Source organism: Mesocricetus auratus, unplaced genomic scaffold (assembly GCF_017639785.1).
Source record: "Mesocricetus auratus isolate SY011 unplaced genomic scaffold, BCM_Maur_2.0 Super-Scaffold_100691, whole genome shotgun sequence".
NCBI lineage: Eukaryota > Metazoa > Chordata > Mammalia > Rodentia > Cricetidae > Mesocricetus > Mesocricetus auratus.
The window spans coordinates 55,824,890-55,847,710 of NW_024429267.1; the positions used below are offsets into that span (position 1 = coordinate 55,824,890).

The 22,821-nt window shown below is 53.1% G+C and overlaps 1 protein-coding gene across 2 annotated transcripts in view; it reads left to right on the forward strand.

Moving 5' to 3' along the window:
• Positions 1 to 18,124, forward strand: part of Ctdspl (CTD small phosphatase like) — a 115,690-nt gene extending 97,566 nt beyond the window's left edge. For both annotated transcript variants that reach the window (XM_021234196.2, XM_005082353.4), the window contains 5 exons: positions 1,461 to 1,562; positions 4,878 to 4,934; positions 8,102 to 8,194; positions 11,878 to 12,063; positions 14,635 to 18,124. In XM_021234196.2, coding sequence (XP_021089855.1) covers positions 1,461 to 1,562; positions 4,878 to 4,934; positions 8,102 to 8,194; positions 11,878 to 12,063; positions 14,635 to 14,760 — 564 coding nt within the window. In that variant the 3' untranslated portion in view covers positions 14,761 to 18,124. The remainder of the gene's footprint in view (positions 1 to 1,460; positions 1,563 to 4,877; positions 4,935 to 8,101; positions 8,195 to 11,877; positions 12,064 to 14,634) is intronic.
• Positions 18,125 to 22,821: the final 4,697 nt, after the last annotated feature.

Here is a 22,821-nt window from a genome sequence, read left to right on the forward strand (position 1 = left end):
TAGACCCGCAGCCCTCTCAAACAAGTCCCTAAACTTACTCGATGGCCTAGACAAGTCTTGTCCATCCTCCTGCCTCGGCCTCCTGGGAAGTCCTCCTGGGATCACAGGTGGGCACATTCCAGCCCAGCTTCAAACTTATGTTTTGTTTTGTTTTGTTTTGTTTTTTCCATTAGCTAATGCTCAAAAGTGAAAGGAACCAGCCGCATAAACGCTTCTGATTTCAGGGCTGCTTGTCTTGCTTGAAAAAGTCCGCTGCTCATTCTTCCGTGGCTGAGTCTAGATGTTTAATTATGTTTTGTTTTGCGTCAAACATTAAACAGTTTGCAGGAAAAAAATTAACTAGTTGACATTAGCCACTGAACATACCACAGTCAATTAAAATACTTCACCATTATCTCTGGAATGAGGCAAGGCCCAAAGAAATAAATACTTAAATCGCAGAGCCGTGTATTAGCTTCTTCCAGACCCCACCACAGGATAGGAGTCAGCTGCTGTGAGGACAGGTTTTTTTTGGTTAACATGGCGCGTGGATTAAAATCTAAGAGGTGCAGATGCCCCAGCCATCAGTTTCACACCACAACAGTGTCGATTTTAATTCTTGAAGGACAACTAGGCCCACAGCTTTCCTTCAGGTGTTTAAGAATGCCAGGCATGGGCTGGGGAGGCAGCTCAGCAGTTAAGACTTTCGTGTTGCCCCTGCAGAGGGCTGGGCTTAGCTTCCGGCTTCTTACAGGCACTCTATGTACAATATGCACGTGGAGACAAACAGCTCCGAAGTTTCCTGGCACGTTGCAGTGAATCTTATAGACAAAATAGCCCCCAGGCAATAGGCCTGAAGTCAGAATAGTTGTTACAAAGTAAACCCTCATTCTTCCCCACCCTCCACTCCCCCACCTCGAGACAGGGTTTCTCTGTGGCTTTGGAGCCTGTCCTAGAACTAGCTCTCATAGACCAGGCTGGTCTTGAACTCACAGAGATCCACCTACCTCTGCCTCCCGAGTGCTGGGATTAAAGGCGTGCGCCACCAACGCCCAGCTGTAAACCCTCATTCTTATGTGATTGATCCATTATAATAATAATAACGGCCACCCTATGCACACCAGAAAGAATGCTGGGTGGTTTACTGCTGGTACAACTGATAAGCATCTGTTTTACTTGGAAGTATAATCACCTCAACCAATAACAAAGAGTGTCTGAGGTGATATTAAACCAGGCTTGAAGCAGAGCCCAGGCCCTCCTGTTAGTCAGTCACAGACAGACACAGCTTCCTTCAGTGGGGCAGAGTCTCTGTGGCAGAGGCCTCGTTGTGATTGCTTTTGGTAAAGTGACATGATAAGCTTGACCGGGCCTTTAAGTGTTCGCTTTCATTTACTCCGTCATTACTGTAATCTCTGTTGTAACGGAGGCGAGAGGCCCGGGCTCTTACATTGGATTTATAATATTGATTTCTTTTCTTTTAGCCACCAGCTAAATCCCTCCTTCCAGAGGTGACGGTGCTCGACTACGGGAAGAAATGTGTTGTCATTGATCTGGACGAAACCCTGGTGCACAGTTCATTTAAGGTAAGCCCCACGTTCAGGGTTGCATGGGGGTCTTTGTGACTTCACCACCTCCGTGTAAAGAGAACGAGAGCGTGGCTGTGTGGGTGACTTCACTTCTCATGAAGAAGTCTCATGAACTCGGGGTTTGGGCTGGGCCTATCCCTGTAGCCCAGGTGAACATGAGCTCTCAGAGTTGAATTTGAACACGTTGTTTTTGGGAAGAAATTGCTGGGCTGCCGGTATCACTGAGGTCTCGGGGCTTCCTCGGGATCTAAGCCCTGTAGAAATGTTTTTAGGTTTAGGTGATACGGGCAATCAGTGCCCCGGGGTGTGATGTTTTTGAGGCACCCAGAACGCTACGCATTTTATGCAGTGGGGTGTTGCTGAAAACTGCCGGGTGCCCTGCTGTCCCGGTAACGTTCCCAGATTAATTTTTATGATGTCCAGCTCTCAGGAAGCCATATCCAAATGGCTGGGCCACTCATTCTGAGCATGCTCGTGCTGGGGTTTCTCGTGCCTACCTTCACAGCCCCTCTCAGTGGGTGATGAGCTGCAGCTCAGCTACGTCCAAGGGAATGCCAGAGGTCTTTCTGATCACTTTCCCCACTCCGTCCCACCACCAGGGCCTCCATACCTGAGCGGCAGTGGCTACATTATTAACACAGTGGATTAATTCACCCCTCCTCAAGTAGAAGAAATTGTTTTAAAGAGGCAGATGCTGACAGTGTTTGGTGCGTTGGGGAGAAGCAGTGGGTGGTTAGTTCTCGGCTCTGGCCTCCGTGGACTGTTCCTGTCAGTGAGGCTGCTCTGCCCTGGGACACCTCTTGCTTCACTGGGAGAGGGGACTGGCGGCACCTGAGATGGGCTGGGTGTCTCGCCGGAGCCCTTGTCATCCAGGCAGCCTATCAGGCCGGAAGAGCCGCCAGCTTTGCCTCGCACCCTCCTGCTGGAAGCCACATTGTGCCTTCTCACTGAGCAAACGGGACAAGGCCGGGAGGCCATCTCTGAGGGCTTTGAAGCCACATTGTGCCTTCTCACTGAGCAAACGGGACAAGGCCGGGAGGCCATCTCTGAGGGCTTTGAAGGTGGACAGCCTAGCAGTGAGGATGGCCCTCATTCTAACGGCTGAGGCTTGTAAGACCATCTCTTTACCCAGCATTCCCAGGGCTGGACTCCTCCAGGATTGGTCCTGGGGCCACAGTGGCCTTGAGTCCGAGCTCGGCTCTGAATGGCATCGCAGCATTTCCCCTTCTGTGAAACAAGTGGCCCAGGGCTTCAAGCCCTTCAGAGCGGGGGTCAGTGGCTGTCATCGCATAGAAGGCATCCTCCTAAGGAGCTCTGGACAAACTGCCCAAGATTACCCAGGGTTCCTGGCTCCGAGGCAGAGCCTTGGCTGCCCCACAGTCTCTGGACCCTGCTCAGAGGGCATGGCTGCCACACAGAATTTCCTCATCTTTAACTTTTTATTTGCCTATTTTTGTGTTAAGTGTGGGTGGATGTGTGCCGTGTGTGTGTGTGTGTGTGCCGTGTGTGTGTGTGTGTGTGTGTGTGTGTGTGTGTGTGTGTGTGTAAAGGTCAGAGTACCACCTTTATGGGCCAGGTCTTTCCTTACACTGTGGGTTTACGGGGATCAAAGTCGTATCTTGAGGCTTGCACAGCACTGAGCCGTGCGCCCTTGCTGCGCCATCTCACGGACTTGGACCAGAATACGTTTGCAAGTTGAATTACGATTTTTAATGTTCTGGGCATTTCAGAGTCTTTTGGGAAGGAGCGTGCTGCGAGCCCCCTGTGTGACACACGAGCTCAGGGACTCCATATGGAGAGCACTGGCTTTGGCATGGCCTCCATCCCCCAGCTCGAAAGCTCAGGGACCACACTTGTAAGCCAGGGCTGGTTTTCCTCTTACTTCACTGTGAGGAGTGTGATTTCATAACCCAAAGCGTCGACAGTTTCTTCTTCAGTCGTTTTTTTCTGTTTTTCATAACACAATGTTTCAGTGGTAAAATTATGAAACTTTGAATTTGTTCCTTGCTTTTTTACCCTGGGAACAGATAAACTATGGTCTTAAACCTCAGCAGCACCCCCACATCTGAGCGCTTAGTGGCGGGGTGACGGTCTATCACACTCCACATAGTGACAGAGTGACAGTCTAGCACACTCCACATAGTGATGGGTGACGGTCTATCACACTCCACATAGTGACAGTGACGTTCTAGCACACTCCACATAGTGACAGTGACGGTCTAGCACACTCCACATAGTGATGGGTGATGGTCTAGCACACTCCACATAGTGACAGTGATGGTCTATCACACTGCACAATGATGGGGTGATGGTCTAGCACAGTCCACGTTCTCCAGTTTCTATGTCAAGGGAGAGTGTGGTACATTGACGAACTTAAAGGCTGGCCCGGTTTACAGGCTGACCAGAGGTTCCACACACCCTCTCCACCCAGTCGCCACCCTGTGCCTCTGTCTCCCTGAGTCTCTCTTGCCCCTGGGATCTGCAGGCTGATGGTTCTTCTAGACCTGTTTGCTAATTTTTCTAGTCTCTGGAATTCTGTGCATAACTGCATATGAGCCTGTCATTGAGATGATGACTGCTAAAATAATAATTTAGTTTTCAAATGTGTCTAATACTACCCAAGAGTTATGCTAAATGCCTGTGAAGTTGTGGGTGAGTTGGGTTTTGTGTTTCTTAAAACAATGCAGCTGAGAAGCTGGCTGCCTTCCAATCCCAGAGCAAGAAACCAGGCCAGGCCACCAGGCAGGGCCTGAGGCTGCGGATGGAGCCAGGGGGACCCATCAGACCTCCACCGTAGCAGCTGGAGAGAGCAGACACTGAAGTCGGGAGGGGAGAGTCTGCCCAGGGTCCTGGCCTGGGGAACTGGCTTTCCGCCTCCCGTGGGTCGGTGCCCTGAGCATTCCCTGCCAAGCCGCCCATACTGTTAGTCCAAGGACAAATTGCTTTTCCAGCGGTACCGACACTGGCCAGCAGGCTCTCATCTCTGCCCCCTGGTGGCCATCAGCAGTTCCCCTCAGCCTGTCTGGGCCCCGGACCAAACTCCCCATTCTCTTGCCAGGGTGTGCCACCCTTTGTGGTTGGGGCAGGCAAGTGACCAAGAGGTTGGGCCAGGATGTTAAAACGCCGCAACACCCAGCGAGAAATGTGCCTTCTTGTGTGTGTTACGTCAAGGGCCCAAGGCATGTGCCAGCGCCCTCCTGAACTGTTTCCCGCAGTCATCAAAACATTGGTCCAGGCGAGCTTTTTGCTTGCTAAAATTTCCCATTTTCTTTTCCCGTTAGACGTATTAATCCTAGTTTCTTTTCTCTCTAGCCCATTAGCAATGCTGACTTCATCGTTCCGGTTGAAATCGATGGAACCATACACCAGGTAAGACATCGAAGCCACTTGGAGTTTGGGGAACATTTTCTTCTGGTAGCCACATTCCCTGTGAGCATCATTTCTAAATTCCCATCTCAGTGGTAAATTGTTCCAGCCGCAGGAAACAAATTTGGAATAGTAAATACAGTGAGCTGGGTGTGGCGGCAGAGGCAGGCAGATCTCTGTGAGTTCCAGGCCAGCCTGGGCTACAGAGCGAGTTCCAGTTCAGCCAGGACTACACAGAGAAACCCTGTCTCAAAAAAAAACGAAAGTAGAGTGAATGGCTTTCTACCTCACACACGTTTGTTTCATGAGGTTTACGAAGGACCTTTTCTGTTCATAAATGTTAGATGTGATTGTTCTTTGATTTGCTTTAGACTTTTGGGAGTTTCTATACTGCCCGCCCCCCTCCTGCTCAACATCTGGTTAATGTCCTCGTATGATTGGGCTACTCCTAACATGCAATGGGAAAATGCCTCCAGTCACCCACTTATGGGACATTCTTGGGAAGGGATGTCCCTTGGATGCCAGCGGCCACAGACTGATCTTGTCACGTGTGGTTTTTCTCCAGTGGCTCAAAGCAAAGGGGGAAGGGCAGTTAAGATCAGCAGGCTGCTACCAATAAAGACGTCATAGTCAGTTGGCATGAATCTTCTTCTGGTTTTTGTTTTTTCTTTGTCATCAGCGAGCTCTTCTGGCGATGGCTTCATTTATGAATACAGTAGAGGCGTGGTAGAAGAGCTAGTCTTGGAAGTTAAAGTGGACGTCCCTTAGGGCCACATGGGATGCTCTATCTTTATGGTGTCAATAAGGCCCCATATCAAAATGAGAATCCTGACTCCCAAGCCAGGACTCTCTTCCTTAGACTTGGCTCCGCCTGGCCCCACCTAGCCTTGCAGGAAGCGGGACCTGGGAGAAACGCTGTCTCCGCATTTCACGGAGCCATCGTAAAGCCAAAACTGCAGGCACCTGGGCATTTAGTATTTGCAGAGCACCCGCTGATTAACTTGGCACCGGACAGGCTGTTCGGACTTCTGCACTGAGTACTGTGGCCTGGGTTGCTGAGATCCTGAGATAGGGCGCGGGAGGGCTGCCCAGTGGCATGGAGAGAGAAATAACAATGCTCCCCCCACACCACGTGACTGCGGACATGTGCAACTCTGCTAGCCCCTTCTCTTTGGCAGTAGATACCCTGGGGACCCAGGGCTGACATGAGAAACGCCTAAGGGGAGGAAGCCACAGGCGCAAAAGCAAGAGGACGAAGGCCCTGGCGAAGGCCGTGGCCTCGTTCAAGTAATCCAGGATAGGCTGTGCAGGTCCCAAGGGGCCTATTCTTGGTTACTTGCACGGGGACGCGGGCCTGGACGCCGGCATCTGGGCCCAGGACCCTCCTTTCTGCCAAAGGCGCCAACGTCACAGTTCCCTGCAGTCTCCAGAATCTTTGCATGTACCCAAGTTCGCTGTCCAAGCAGTGCTCCCCTGCCAGGGATACAGGACCGGGGGCCACGCCCAGTCACTGGGATACAGGACCGGGGGCCACGCCCAGTCACTGGGATACAGGACTCGGGGCCACGCTCAGTCACTGGCACCCTCACCAAGGAGTGTTATGGGCGAGGGGCTCCTGGGGCTGCTGCAGCCACAGCTCTGTCCTCGGCCCCAGCCCAGCACCCAGCGCAGCAGGGTCCTATTGGTGCCGGGTCTCATACCCATTCCTCTGGCCTCACCCTCCGCCCTCAGCCGCAGAACCGGGGCCACAGTCCCACCCTGTCAGCCAGCCAGGCCTTTCCCACCAAGCACCGTTTTCTGGCTGCAAACGGTGGGAAATTTGTCACCTGCAGCGTGTTCTTACATGTGGTGCGGCATCCTCCGTGCCTCCCGCTCTGAAGCAGAGGTTCTCTCCTGCCGTCTGCTCCTAGAGGCCCTAGGTGCTCCCTGCCACCCAACTCTTCCCCTGCAGCTGCTTCCTCCCCTCTACAGCCTCCTGTCTTCCCTCACTGCCTGTGATTGGCTGGGCGCACGGCCAGCCCAACACCACACGTGTTGTCAAGGGCCCGGGTCTCATGCTTTGCACAGCTTAGAAGTTTGATTCTGACTCGTAGCATGAGAATTCCTATTCATCCTTCAAGGTCAAAGCCAGATGTGGCCCTCTCTCTGTGACTCCCCCCTCTGGAAAGGAAAACTAATTGCCTTTAATGTGCCCTCCCCCACGGTGAGTGTTGTTGTAGTCACTAATTTCTGTCAGTGTGAGCTCAAGGCTGAGAGCGGCCCAGCAGCCCACTCAGCCTGGTAGCAGCCGTACTGGTAGATATGCCGCACTTTAAAGAGATGGCTAACTCAAGTTTTCACCGGCCCCTCCCTCTTCCCACTTTAAAGAGACAGCTAACTTCAGCGGGATGTACCCAGGTTTTCACCCAGCGGGATGTACTCTAGTTTTCACCGGTCCCTCCCTCTTCCCACTTTAAAGAGATAGCTAACTTCAGCGGGAGGGATGTACCCAGGTTTTCACCGGTCCCTCCCTCTTCCCACTCCTCCTCCCTGGCTTTGCCTTCTCTGTCATCCCCAGTTCCCTCAGGCTCATTTCACCTCCAGAGACCGGAGTCTCTCTGCGTTAGCTGAAGACGCACTGCCCTGTGGTCCTGTCTGGCCTGACCCGAAGGGTGCACGGGGCCCAGCTGTGGGAAAGAGACGCCCTCACCTCTCTAAAGTACCGTCTGGGTTCCCACATGAACAGAGTAACCACCTCCATGGTGCTGAGTGGAAAGTTTCCAAGCTCCTTAACCCTAGGCCTTATGGGATGGGGATGGGAACCTTCAGAGTAGAAGGCAGCAGCCTGGCCTAGACTTCCGAAAGGACAGCACTTAGGCTGTGGCCTACATTCACATGGGGACTGACCCACAGTGGGACGCATGAGGGGCCTCACCTGACCATGGCACAGCCGCGCCCCACTCGCCAGCTCTGATGACCCCAGGATGGTTGATGTCGTGGTCAGCTTCCCTTTCTCTCTGTGAGGGCGGTCTACACCTGGAACCTACCTCCGACTCTCCAGTCCAAACCTCAGCAAACCACGCGTAGGCCTGGCAACGGGAGGAGGGTGTCCTGGGGCAGCCCCTCCCGAGGCCCAGGGCGTGTCCGGCCGCCTTGTGACCGACATGGCTTGTTATCTCCTCCCGCTGCAGGTGTACGTGCTGAAGCGCCCACACGTGGACGAGTTTCTCCAGAGGATGGGACAGCTCTTTGAGTGTGTGCTTTTTACTGCCAGCTTGGCCAAGGTGCGTCCTGCCCCTGCTGCAGACTCCCAGTCTTCGTCCCAACCCCTCCACCCTCCACCGCCCGCCCGCCCCCCCCAAGCTGCCAAGAGCCTTTTGTTAAGGTGGAGGAAGCTATTTTTACGGTGACAGGTTCCCACCCCAGATGGGATGGATGCAGGCCATGTGCACGCTGCCAGCCTGAAAGGCTTCTGGTTACCATGGTGACGGGGAGCATTTAGAACAAATGCTCCATGAAGTTGCTGTGTGCAGCCACCTGAAACCAGTTATCCACAGACGAAACCGCAAAGACCCATCTATTGTGACTACAGAAGGATGGCTGTACAACAGCGATGGCCGGGCGTCCCTCACCCACCGCCTGGCAGCCATAGATGTTAGAGGTCTCTGTGTCCTCAGGTTTAGTGGCCACAGGCTTATTTAGGGAGGAGCAAACAGACAGGTATCAAGTCTCACTTGCAGGCATGGGCTGATGAAGGTTCTGATTGGCTTGGGGGGCTACCTGGTTTCTGGTTGGCTTGGGGAGCTGCCTGGTTTCTGTCTGGCTTGGGGAGCTACATGGTTTCTGGTTGGCTTGGGGAGCTGCCTGGTTTCTGGTTGGCTTGGGGGGCTGCCTGGTGTCTGGTAAGTCCCCTACTTCTGGCACCTCCGTTTCCTCTTGTCTAACTGGGGCTGATTCCATCTGCTTGATGGGGCGGATTACACGAAATGGCCCTGCACAGCTACCAACTCCCGTTAGGCAGCCATTCATTGAGCCCTCACCGTCTTCTGCGCCCTGCTCCGGACCCTGTCACAGGGCAAGCATTCCTGATGTTCAGTGTATAGAGTCATAAGTGGTGGTGGTGTCATCCAGTCAGGGTTCGTGGGCACCATGCCGTGCCATGGGGCAGACAGAGCAGGCCCTAGCTCCTCCTCCCAGGTCTGCCAGCCGTGATCCTCACAGAGTCATGCATTCCGCTTGGTAGCACCGCCAGTGTCTCCATGGGCACCCTGGAAACTCTGAGTAGCCCCCCAAGATGAGTTCCGTGCTGTGCAGGTTAACCCTCTGTGTTCAGAACTCCTCCGAGAGCCACCAGCCGCTTCCTCCTTGGCGGTCTGCCTCAGACGACACCCACATTGCTTTGCATATTGAACCTTTGACCTCAAGTCCTCAGCTCTGCTCCTCTGGCTGGGCCATTCCTGTCTGGGTTCTGTTCTCTGCGTTGACCGAGGCGAGGGCCACCTGTATAGCCCTCTTCCAGTCTCATCAGCCGGCCTCAAGCTGAGGAGAGACCCCCCTCCCACACCTGGGCTTTATCCTCTTGTCCAAAAACACAGCAGGGCCTCAAGGAAGTAGTTTTCCCCAGTGGTGCCAACACTAATTATGTGCGCAGCGCCAACGATAGTCCTGATGCTGCTCTGGGATGCTAAAGAACTGAAGTAATAACCAGCCACATAGCAAGTGCGAGGATTGCATCGGCACTGGACCGAGGGCGGTTTTTCCTTGGCGAGATTGAAAACACCCCTCCTTGGCGTCATCCCCGGTGTTGGCCTAAACGTCCCTGTTTGTGCTGCGCTTCCTGAGCTGCTCCCTCCTGCCCCACCGGCTGCCTCTCTAGCTCTGCTCCAGTGTCACTCAGACCCCCAGAACCAGACCCAGCCCCCAGCACAGCCTTGTAGCTGTCCCAGCCCCGATGGCCGGGTTGTGCCGATGCATGGACTTTAGCTCGGCACTCAGCCTGCAGCACTTATGCGGTGGGTCTCCCTGCCCCCGCCAGGGCCTGCGGCATAGCCCACTGGCTCCCAGACTCTGTGACTCTCATTCAGTCTCCCTCCATGCCTGCTAGCGCACCTGGGACCCACAAGAGGAGATGAGGCCCTCCCCGCCGCAGGTGCCTGTAGGCTTCATCCTGATTTTGCAAACCTGGGTCCCCCAGACATTTCCCTAAGAGATGATGGACAGGAATGGAGAGAGAGCACTGGCTACTCTTGCAGAGGACCCAGGTTCAATGCTCACAACTCTCTGTAGCTCCAGTTCCAGGGGATCCAATGCCCTCTCCTGGCCTCTGTGGACGCTGCCCACATACGGTGCCCGTACATACACAGGTGCAAGCAAAACACTCATACACATAAAATAGAAACAAATCAATCTTTAAAAAAATAATATATGTTTTTTAAAGGATGATCACCACCACGTAAGGAGAAAATGGACCATCTGTTTCCATCCGGGTCAACCCTTTGTAGACTGCTGGCATGCCCCTTAGCCAGCTCCACCCAAACAATGCTCTGAGCTGCTCGGTCAGTAGGAGATGCAGCTGCCCCTAGCCCTGCCTCCCTCAGGATGTCCTTGGAGTGAAAGGGACTTTCCCACGGACCCAGCTGCAGTCCGTCTAGCACGGCCTTCATGAGTCAGCCTCGGGTGTCCGTTCCCTCCCTGGAGGGGTCGCCACCCCTGGGGGTTCCTGGCTGTGGGCCTCGCTGCTGAGTCCAGGCCTCAAGCGAGGCCTGCTGGACAACGCAGTGACAGGGTGTGCCGTGTGCCCTCCGGTGGCCGCTCTGACAGCTGTGAGGGAAGTAAACGGGCTGGGAGGGGAGGGCCAGCAGGAATAGGAGGCTCCCGGGCCAGGAGACCTGGTCCAGGAAGACGCGTTAGAACTGAAGAAATGAAGGTGAGAGATGGAACGACAGGAGCTCCCGAGGGGTTCGATGGGAGAGAGCTGTGGGAATGTAGTGCATTCTGATAGACTCGGAGAGGAAAACAACAGTCCTGAAATACCCCAATTATCCAGTCCTCCTCTTAGAGGTGGTCTCAGAGGCTGGTGAGATGGCTCAGTGTGCCCTGCCACGCAGGCCTGGCGATCCGAGTTGGATCCTGGAGCCCACTCATGTAAGGTTGGCGTCTGACTTCGGCATGCACGTTTTAAAGGAAAAGCATTAAGTCTGAGAAACGGGGACGATGGCTTGGCCGGTAAAACATTGCACAAGCCTCACTAGAATCTACGTAGAGCCAAGCGTGGAAGCCAGAGTGCCCCTGCAGGTCCAGCACGGGGGAGGCAGAGACAGGAGTTCCCTGGAGCTCACTGGCCAGCCAGTCTGGTTGAATCAAGAGCTGCCGGTGTAAGGAGAGACCCTGACTTAAAATATAAGGTTGGGGAGCAACAGAGAAGGACACTCGATGGTCGTGACCTCCCATGCATCCGTGCATGCAAGTACACACATACGAACCAAACAAGGAGTAACCCTAGCTAGTTTCTTACAGAGCCACAGATCTGCTGCCTCATAATTCTGTCCACTTCGCTGAATTGCTCAGAAGAGTGGGCCTTTCTCCCTCCTTCCTCCCTCTTTCCTCCTGCCTTAACACTTATGCCCCCCTTCTCTCTGAAGCTCCCCCACCCTCACCCCTACCCTCCATTCAGCTACCTCCCTCCTTGTGGCTTTTTTTAACCGTTTTTTTCTCCAGTCTCCTCTGGACAATGGCCAAAATTTACAGCTTGCCAGACCTGTGGTTTTTCTTTCCAAATCTAATAAAACACACCAAGACAGAAAGTCAGAGCCTGGTGTCATGACTCACGCCTGTGATCTCAGCACCCTGAAGACTGTGACTCAGGAGGACCCCCTCCCCCGCCCCCCAAGGGGACGGTGTGTCTTGGTGTGGCCGGTGCATTTCTGGCTCTTTCGGCTGCCTGACCTTCACTGGGACTCTGTTGCAGTATGCAGACCCCGTGGCTGACCTCCTGGACCGCTGGGGCGTGTTCCGGGCCCGACTCTTCAGGGAATCCTGTGTTTTCCATCGTGGGAACTACGTGAAGGACCTGAGCCGCCTGGGCCGGGAGCTGAGCAAAGTGATCATCGTGGACAATTCCCCTGCCTCCTACATCTTCCATCCGGAGAACGCAGTAAGTAGCCCCAAAGAATGAGCGTGGGACGCCGTCTGGCTCTGACCTGCCACTCAGGAACCGCTCCTGAACACCTGCACAAGGAGGCGCTCTGCGGTCTTTGGTTTTTTTGAGACAGAGTTTCTCTGTGTAGCCCTGGCTGTCCTGGGACTTGTTCTGTAGACCAGGCTAGCCTCGAGCTCTGAGATCCACCTGCGTCTGCCTCCTGAGTGCTGGGATTAGAGGTGTGCGCCACCACTACTCAGCCATACATACCCTTTTAAAGTCTAGAACTCTATAGCTCTACTCATTATAAGGGGGAAAGAAACTATATTCGGTTAAAAAGTAAAAACAGTTAAACTGCCTTGCAGTTAAATATGTTCACGTTGCCAGGTGTGGTGGTACACCCCTTTGATCCCTGCACTCTGAAAGCAGATGATCTCTGTGAGTTGGAGGTCAGCCTAGCCCACATAAAGAGTTTCAGGCTAGCCAGGACTACATAATGAGACCCTCTGAATAAGTAAATAGGCTCATGTTAATAAGTCAGTCAAATTCCACCTAACGCCCCAGGCAGTTGTCTCCAGCAGAGAGGGACCTGTCCACGGCTGTCATAGTTCCCTCCCATGCACCACACAGACATCTTTTTTGTTTTGTTTTGTTTTTTGTTTTTTGTTTTTCGAAACAGGGTAACAGGGTTTCCCTGTGGCTTTGGAGGCTGTCCTGGAACTCACTCTGTAGACCAGACTGGCCTCGAACTCACAGAGATCCGCCTGCCTCTGCCTCCCGAGTGCTGGGATTAAAGGCGTGCGCCACCAATGCCCAGCTACAGACATCTCTTGTATTAGCTACTGTACACGCTGTCGTCTTGACGAGTTCCCTTGGATTTGAACTGTTGAAGTCAGGATCTAAGGAAGGTCCATGTGTTGCTTCATTGAACATGCCTCTGTTCTACTAAACATCTCTTCCCATTGTTTCTTCTCTATCATTTATTCCTGGAAAGTTTGCTGGAGCTTTCTACCGTCTGTATTTGTCTAGTCGTTGGTAATGTATGTTTTCCAGCTCCTTCAGACAAGCAAGTAGTCTGCTATTTGATTAGACTTAAATTTTTTTCTTTCTTATAGTTTTATTTTTAATTACCTGTTTGTATGAGAGAGAGAGTGCACATGAGTGTAATACCTGTGGAGTCCAGAAGAGGGCATTGGATCCCCTGGAGCTGGTGGTCTTTCAGGTGGATGTGAGCTGCCTGATGTGGGTGTTGGGAACTGAACTCAAACAGGTCCTCTGCAAGAGAGCAGTACATGGATACCTGGCATTGGTGGCGCACGCCTTTAATCCCAGCACTCGGGAGGCAGAGGCAGGCGGATCTCTGTAAGTCTGAGCCAGCCTAGTCTACAGAGCGAGTTCCAGGACAGCCTCCCCACAGAGAGACCCTGCCTTGAAAAACAGAGAGGAGGGAGGGAGAAGGCAAGTACATGGTGCTCCCAGCCACCCAGCCATCTCTAGCCCCACTTTTAATCTCTAAGGAATTTACTTTTATTTACACTCATGCAGCACCCACAGAAACCAGAAGAGCCTGATGGATCCCTGGAGCGGGGGTTGCAGGAGGTCACAAGTCACCTCATGTGGGTGCTGGGAACCAAACTCGGGTCTTTTAGAAGAGCAGCCAAATGTCTTAGTGGCTGAGCCATCTCTCCGGGTCCTTCTCTTTTCTTTTCTAACAAGAGTATGGCATGGGTGGGGCCGTTGACATGGTTTTGTTGATAGAGCACTTAGCTGGCATGACTGGGGCCCTGGGTTCAATCCCAGGACTGAAGGTGAGTAAGAAAATATCTTCTGGTTTCCTCACTTTCCTTTTTTTTCTTTTCTTTCTTTTTTTTTTTAAGATTTATTTATTATGTATACAGTGTTCTGCCTCCAGGTCAGAAGAGGGCACCAGATCTCATTACAGATGGTTGTGAGCCACCATGTATGTGGTTGCTGGGAATTGAACTCAGGACCTCTGGAAGAGCAGTCAGTGCTCTCATCCTCTGAGCCATCTCTCCAGCCCCCTCACTTTTCTTTTTGAATGTCTTCTTTGAACTTCTAGTCGCTCTCCACTCCCCCTTCTCCCTCCTCCCCTACTGAAAGCTGAAGGGAGGCCCCTCTTTGCCGTAGCTTCTGAATGCCCTAAGACTGGACATTTCCACGTTTACCTGGTGACGGCTAACCCTGGGCGGGGACTCTCCTTGTCTTTGACACACAGCTTAGAGCAGCGGCCCTGAGCGTGGTGTGGACCAGTGTGCCTGGCTTGGGCTCTGTGTTGGCAGGTAACCTCTGAGAGGCATCGAGGGCTGTCCCTGGCAGTGGGCCAATTCAGTGCCATAAAAAGAGCTTTGGAGATGGGCTCCTTCAGCAGGAGCGCTAGAAGGGGCAAACTGGCGCACGCTGGGGACCCCCTGCCTCACTGAGCCGTCTTCTGCGCCTGTGTCAGCCTGCTTCAGTCAGCTCTGCCACTAACTCTGAGCTAACTGTGCTTGGTACTGAACGAAGGGACAACGTGACGGTGTCACCCTTGGGTCCCGTTCTGCTGCCTCCTGACACGCTGTCTTACAGGTGCCTGTGCAGTCCTGGTTCGATGACATGACGGACACGGAGCTGCTGGACCTCATCCCGTTCTTCGAGGGCCTGAGCAGGGAGGATGACGTATACAGCATGCTGCATAGACTCTGCAGCAGGTAGCCCCGGCCTCGGGGCCTCGGGGCTCTGCCGTCCCCACCTCTGCATTCGGGAGCCCCCGGCTCAGGGGACCCTCCCGGCCTCGGCTCCTCGAGAGCAGCCTGAGAAGACTCCATGCTCTGGGCCACAGGGTGAATGTCGCCATGCCTACCTGTTTTGTTTTGGTTTTTTTTTTTAAGAACAGAAACAACTATTTTAAAGAAAAAAAAACTCTTTTAATAGATTTCATAAAAGGACATGCATTTTACCAGATTCGATTTTCTTAAAACATACCAAAAAGGAAAAAAAAAAACACCTTGGTATCTTTCAGATGTCCTTTCAACTGTCCTCCCTCTAAGAGACAGCCTGTCCCCTTTGTCCCGGTTTGGAGCAGCTGGCCCAACTCAGAATCTTTCCTACAGGATGAAGTGCCTTTTTGAATGTTATTTTAAGCTGAGAGTTAATTTTTGTATACAACCTATTTCCAGACATCTTTTAGTCTTTTACTGTCTTAGGTACTCTAAGACGACAAACAGGACAATTTTCTAGAACCTGGTAGCCTGTGTGCGGTGGGGTGAGGGTGTGGCCAGGGAGGAAGCGGCCACAGGAGCCTGCCTCCCAACAGGTGCAACCGTCAGCCTGTGGCATGGGCGGGGTCCCGCTCCCACTGACCGGGGTTTTCTCGAGATTGTCACTGTCCCTACTCGTTTCTGGCCGATTCGGAGTGTACCTGCCAATGGCCCGACGCTTTGTGAGACATCCGATTCCTTTCAGTATGATTTCTGATGTTGACAAAGTTTGTCTTGAGGTTGCATTTTCCCCTTGAACGGTGACCTTACGTCGCTCTGCTTTCCCGCAACTGTCTCGTCTGTCCAATGTTTTTCTGTTGTCATTGGTTTGAGGAGAATAGTTACAGAAAACCCTAAAACCCTTGGACTGTCCAGCCTTCCCTTCGGGAAGCTGGGTACACATGGAGCTGTTGGGGACTCTGCTGCTACCGCGCTGCCACCAAATGGAACTGACCAGCGGCTGCTACACTGTTCTTCGCCGTCGTGCCTGCGTTCAGAATACGCTCACCGCTAAACTGCACACTTGGACAGGGTCAGAAACAGGTGCCCCGCCCGACCCACCAAGCCCGGCACCAACTGTCTCCCTTCCTTGGCCCTGGCCACCAAGAATGTCGAAGGGCGCAAGGTTTTAAAAAAATAAAAAATAAACCAAGGGTCAGAGCGCCGCTCGGACATGGCATTCCCCTGGCGCTGCAGTTGACACGGGAGCCTGTGGTGGAGCTCTCCAGTCTCGCTTGAGAGCCCATGGCCTCATCCAGCCGAACGCCACTCTGGTGTGGCCCAAGTCCGTCTCCGCCTCTTTGGAAGCGCAGCCTCTTCTAGCCAAGGGTTGGAGAAGCCTGTCTAAATGGGAGACCCGCTCCTCCCCGGAGCCCGGCCGGGGGTCTCTTTCCGGGCGGTTCCCCGTTTGGTGTTTAGCAGTGCTGCGTTTCGTCCTAAGAATGAAGAGTCCCGTGTGTCGGCACCGTTGCCTTAGTCCTCTGTGGGTTGGGCCTCAGCCGGATTTCTGCTGGGAGTAGTTGGCACTAACAAGACTCAAAAATCAGGGGTCAAAATTACACAAGAAAACAAAAAAATGTTTTTCTTTCACAAAACAACGAAGCCAGCTACCTGGCCTGTCTTCCCACAGTGCTTTGGTCTGGGAAACCACTGCATTCAGAGCAGAAATGTGGAGGAATCATCAGATCTCCTGACCTTCTGAGTGTTCCAAACCCAACAATCCCTGTGCCAATTACAGTAGAAACTGCCCGTTTGCTAAGAATCACCACAGATAGCAACAGTTCCACGGCCGATCCGCTCACGCCGTGAACCCTCATGGAAACCAGTCATTAGCCAAGCCCGCTGCCTCAGTGTCTTGGGTGTTGCAGTGTCTGCTGTGTGCTGATTTCCTGGATGAGAACCTCAGACCATCGCCTGTGCCTCTTAAGTGTGCTGGTGTCGCCGGCCTTATTTGGAAAAGGGGGCAGAATGGACTGAAATTCCAGAATGTTTCAGAGGAAGCGAGCCTAGAAATAGTGCTTCGCTTCAGACGGGTTCGAGGCCGACCTTGGCCTTAGAGTTCTGGAGCTGCATGTGTCTGTGCTCTCGGGGCACAGCTTCCGGGCTGGGAGCCCTGTTCTTGCCACCACAAACATGGAATGTCCCGCCCCGGTGAGGGTTCTGAAATCCACACCTTATTTGACCAAGCTCCAAAATGCCAATTTTTCTTTCTTTAAAAAAAAAAACCTGCTTTATGTACATAATTGAAAAAAAATCTATTTTTTAATCAGTTACTTGTAAATGAAGCAATAGAATTCTAACAAGGCCAAGAAAGGAGACGAATGTGTGAGGTTTATTTTCTTAAGGTAAATACGGGTATTGCTTTTAATTTAGTTTATTATAAAGTGTGGGCTTGAAAACTCATCAGCCACTTCTGTGTGCCATATCCTTCCCACGCCACCAAAACCCTCCATCTCCTTAGCCAAAAGAAGCTTCTGACCTCCTGCGCCCCATGGTCCTCTCGACCCCACGTCAGGACCGCCCTCTTGACAAGTGCTTTTGACATGACGGTCTGGGACAGGATGACTTGGGGCTGTGGACTCCAGCCTACACCTTTTGCATGACCTCGAGTGGGCACCCCTGACCCCTGGTGATGTTAGTGCTCCGTCTTCCATCTGTTCTGGAATCCTCCATGTTGGTCTGTGGTTTCATGCACTAGCTGTTTGTAAACGGCGCATTTGTGCCTGTCACCGTTGACGTGGTGCGGTGTTGATGAGGCTGGGGACATGAGGATGTCCACATGACACTAACTCGTCGTGGTTACGGCATTTGAAGTTGGGGTACGGAATGAAACCTGTAAGTGTGTATAGCCTGGCAGCGGCGTTTTACAGCCCTGTAAAAGATGACTTTCTAATAAAATCTAGAAACACACAGCCCTGTTGGTCAAACACTCGTGACGTTTGTGCCTCTGCTTCTAATGGTGCTGTGATGGACAGCTGGCACGCCAGGGGTTGAGAAGAGCAGGTGGCCTACTGTGCGCGTGCGCGAGGTTCCCTGTGGATGGCCTACTGTGCACGCGCGGCTCCCTGTGCAACCTTGCTGTCTGCCTCTGCTCCTGTCTTACTCGATCTGACCATGTCTATCCCTGGAGCTGCCCTGAGGATGGGTACCCAGCAGTGGTAATGTTGGTATTGAGGGAGTTGTGTTTTTCTGCTGGGTGTTTGAATGCCATGATCCAGCGCTGCTTGGGAAATACTACACGTGGGCTGTACACGGTTCTGAGGGCAAAGTATTGTCAATCACTATTTCCCTCCTGCCAAAAATAAACTCATGAAACTGCACTGTCTCGTGGTTGCCCTGCTTCTCCAGATGACCGGCGTGTTGTGGGGTTTTTATTATTATTGTTGTTGTTTTTTCCTTCCCCTACGTACCACACCCTCCTGCTGACTGGACTTCGAGCTTGTTCCCACTCCTGAAGAGCAGGGTGGACGGCAGCAGGGCTGCGGGACTCAGTGCCAGAGTTCTTGACCCCTGGGGTAAGCTAGGAAACCATCCCACCCATAATTTGAAAAGTGACAGCTCCTGGGCCCTCTGGACATAAGTCGGGTCCTGTGGGTGTCGGGGGAACGCCTTCACCCTCCCATGTGAGGACCCCAGCCCTACCAGCAGGACTTTGGGATTCATGGGGGGGGTCCTGGGTGCTTGCCCTGCAGAGAGCGGTCACTGACTTACGGTTCTGACTCCTGGCCTGCTCCTGGCCTGTCCGCTCCCCTTTGCTCCCTAGTCCTCTCTGCTAGCGCCTCCTCTGCTGTTTTGCACCTCACATACTTGGGCTCGTGGCAGCCCCTGGCTGAGGCAGCCTAGCAAGGGCCCAGGCAGGTGGAAAGGAGCCCGTCATGTCATCAGGAGGACACTTAACCGGGACTTGGGCTCCCCGAAATGTGCCCTGCCTGGTCTCTTCTGATTATGACAAGAATGGGAGGGAGGGAGCAGAGGTAGAAGGGACAGCCTGGGGACAGCAGCAGGCTAGCTGACAGTCGGTGAGCTAAGGGACAGGTTGCCAGGGTCTCTGAACTATGCAGGTGTGTTCATTTCCCTTGCTGGAGAGAGCTGCAAACCAACAGGATGCCCATAGCCCAGACGCTCTAAAGAGTGAGACACCAGGCTAAGCCCAGAACAGGCTGGACCCTCAGGCTGTGAGACAGATCCTGCAAGGGTGGGACAGTGTTCTGCTCCAAGCTGTGTCTTAGCTACGTCCCCTCACCACTATGAGCAGGGTAGCGGTGAGGCAGCTTCCCCTTGCAGGACCCATGATTCCCCTGTCCTGAGTCCCTGACACCCACAGGACACAACTCCCAGGTAGTGCCTGCCTTGGGGACTTAGTCACTTCTGTTTACTAGATGTGAGCGCCCAGCAGCCCACGGCTGCCCACAGCAGGGCCAGGGGTCAGGGTGGAAGGGACAAGAATCAGGGTGCCTCCAAGCACTCCAAGTTGTCGGCAGAACCAGTCAGGTGACTCTCCCATGCACCCACCCTCTCCTGCAGGAGAGGGACACCCGGGGAGATTCCACAGCAACCCTGGGGAGACAGAGTACCTGGGAGCAGCACCTGAGGGGTGGGGCCGGGCCCTACGACGCTCCCTCACCTAGGTCAATATTGACATGGAGAAGGCAGGGCCCTGGGAGATAATCTGGCAGAACATAGTAACCCCAAACCCCTGGAAACCTACAGGTTGTGGTTACGGGGCTCCCTGGGCCAGAAGTGCGTGGGATGAGGAATTTACCAGACAGTGCAGCCAGGGAAAGTCCAGCTCAGTCAGACCCCAGACTGACAGCTAAGGACTGGCATGGGTATGTCCGCGGGGTGGGGGTGGGGTGGTAGTCAAACCGGGAAGTGGACTGGAACCCCTGTCCCTCAGTATAACCCACCCATGTCTCAGTCTCTGCCACAAGAGATGACCCAGACCACACACCGAGAGTCAGGTCCTATCTGCCTGTCATGCCTTCAGGCTCTGCGACCACAGGTCACAGGGTAGGGGATGGGGAGGGGCATGTCTGGGGTAGGATGTTTTTGCCCAGGCAGTGACCCTCATCTGGGTCCTGGGGACACAAAAAATTTTGAGAAGTGCTTTTAGAGGAGCCTCCTGTGTCTACCATTAAGCTGCTGAGGCTGGATTGTCCTAGGTGGGGTGTACTTCCCAAACTGGGCAGCTGGTGGGGGGGGGGTGCAGATCACCCCTTGGGAAAGAAATGTCAGCTCATTAAAAAAAAGAAAAGCCTGAGGTACCTAAGCTCCATCACCAGGGGGCGCCAGAGTAATGGCAGAGACCAACGGTGGAGAAAATTCCATGCCCTGAGACTTCCATACAGAGCGCACACTTGCTTACACACACACACACACACACACACACACCATACCTCATGGGACCAGGCACAAGTCACAGCAACACACAATCTGAGTAACTGTAGTATGTCAGCCGCCACCCTGGAAGACAGCAGTGCCGGGGCCTTGACCTCAAGGGGCCCACATTGCCCCTGGAGAAGGGCCCGACCAGCTAAGTTCCAGTGGAGGGCAGGAAGCAGGGAGCAAGGAAGGGCTAGGGCAGGAGGCTGCTCCCCTGTGGGCCATGGTGTTTGGTCAGGACGCTAAGATCTAGATTCAGAAGAGGGGCAGAGAGTGGCCCTGGGCAGGTGGACCTGGGGAGAGGACACCAGGCAGAGGAGCTGTATGAGGGCGTGGCGAGCAGAACCTGCTGGGCGGCTTCACAGAAAGCCCCGCACAGCTAGACATCCTGAGCAATGGAGGGAGTAGCCAGACGTGCAGCTGGAGGGAGGCCCAGACGTGCAGCTGGAGGGAGTAGCCAGATGTGCAGCTGGAGGGAGTAGCCAGATGTGCAGCTGGAGGGAGTAGCCAGATGTGCAGCTGGAGGGAGGCCCAGATGTGCAGCTGGAGGGAAGCCCAGATGTGCAGCTGGAGGGAGGCCCAGATGTGCAGCTGGAGGGAGGCCCAGATGTGCAGCTGGAGGGAGGCCCAGATGTGCAGCTGGAGGGAGACCCAGATGTGCAGCTGGAGGGAGACCCAGGTACGTGGGCCTCTCCTACCTTGCTCTAGCATCAAAGGCTTGGGGACATCCGAAAGAGTTGGGGAGTGTTGCTTAAAGAGTATTTAGTTTATAGGGTGTTAGTTCCAGTTTTGTGTGTGTGTGTCTGTGTGTGTGAGTGTGTTTTAGTGTGTGTGAGTGTGTGTCTGTGAGTGTCTGTAAGTGTGTGAGTGTGTGTGTTTGTGTCTCTGTCTGTGAGTGTGTGTGAGTGTGTCTCTGTGTGTGAGTGTGTGTGTGTGTGAGTGTGTGTCTGTCTATTTGGGGGAACGGGGGGGGGTGGCATGTGCACAGGTACAGTTGCCCTTGTGGCGGCCAGAGGCTGATACCCAGATGGACTCCTCAGTCACGTCCCGACCTTAGTCTTTGAGACAGAATCTCTCACTGAACCTGGGGCTCACCTAGGATCCTCCTGGACCCCCCACAGTACCCCCAGTCTCAGTGCTGGGCCACGCGTGTGTGCACCGCACTCGGCCTTTATGTGGGTGCTGGGAATCCAGACTCAGTTCTCCAGGCTTGTGCAGTAAACGCTCTACCTCCCAGAAACCTCCTCAGCCACATAAACGGGGAGGTAGAGATGTGTGTGAATGACGGTGATGGCCAGGGTCCCCAGGTCTCAGAAATATACACTAAAAAAATCGCAGCACTCAGGAGGCAGAGGTTGGTGGATCTCTGTGAGTTCCAGGCCAGCCTGGTTGACACAGTGAGACTGTTTCAAAGATAAACAATACCTGGTAAATATTTTTGTTTTGTTGTATGAGACAGGGTCCTGGGTAGCCCACACTAGCCTGGGACCTGCAATCCTCCTGCCTCCACCTCCCCCGTGCTGTGATTATAGGTAGGTGCCTCTATACCCTAGAATGCTTTAAAAAATAATAAAAATTTGCAATGCAATATGTTGTGTAAGAGTTCATTCATGTATACAATGTCTTTTGATCATATTCTGCCCCTACTCACCCACCTAACTCCTCCCAAACTCGCTGCCACACCCACCGAGCCCAATAGGATGACAGACTTGAAGTATTCAGTTACGTTTTCGTGTCTACAGGTCTCACAGCTGTGGACTTCATCAACTTGAATAAAAAGACATGAGGGAAGGCTATGATTACTAAACGTGTTTAGACTGCTTTTCTTGCCTGTCCCCTGGGTGTGACAATTGCATCCAGTGTTGCACTGTTTTAAGTATTAAAAGTGACCTAGATGTGATTGAAAGACTGCGAAAGGGTGTGAGGGATGCAGGTAAATACTAGCTAACCGTCTTGTGTGAGGCCAAAGCAGCCTTTGACTTTGATATCCATGGAGAGCATGATTAACCATCTTACAGATATCAAGGCATGGCTGCATTCCACCATAACCTTTTAAACTATGGAGGGGACTAAAAGGCAGACATACTGGCACTCCTGTAACCAGAGCATTCTGAGACTGAAGCAGGAGTACCACACGTATGTAGCAGGTCTTTCTTTGGACCAACAACTCTCAAATAATTACACGGAGACTTCTCATGAATTATGAAAGCTTGGCCTTAGCTTAGGCTTGCTCCCAACCAGCTCTTATAACTTACATTAACCCACTTATATTAACCTATGTTCTGCCATATGGCTCTTACTTCTCCTCCATACTGTCGATCCAAACTCCTCATCTGATTGGCAAATTCCTTCTCTCTTCTTCCCAGAGTTCTTATCTCTTCCCAGAAGACCCACCTATCCTCTCCTGCATAGCTATTGGGCAGTCAGCTCTTTTTAAAAACCAATCAGCAGGTGCCTTGACAGAGACGTCTTCACAGTGTACAAGATTATCCCACAACACAGGTATGAGACCAAACTGGGCTATATATGGAGACGATGTCTCGAGAAAAAGAAAGAAGAAAGGAAGGAGGAAGGAGGGAGGAAGGAAGGGAGGAAGGAAGGGAACAAGCCAGGTATGGTGGTGAACTCCTGTGAT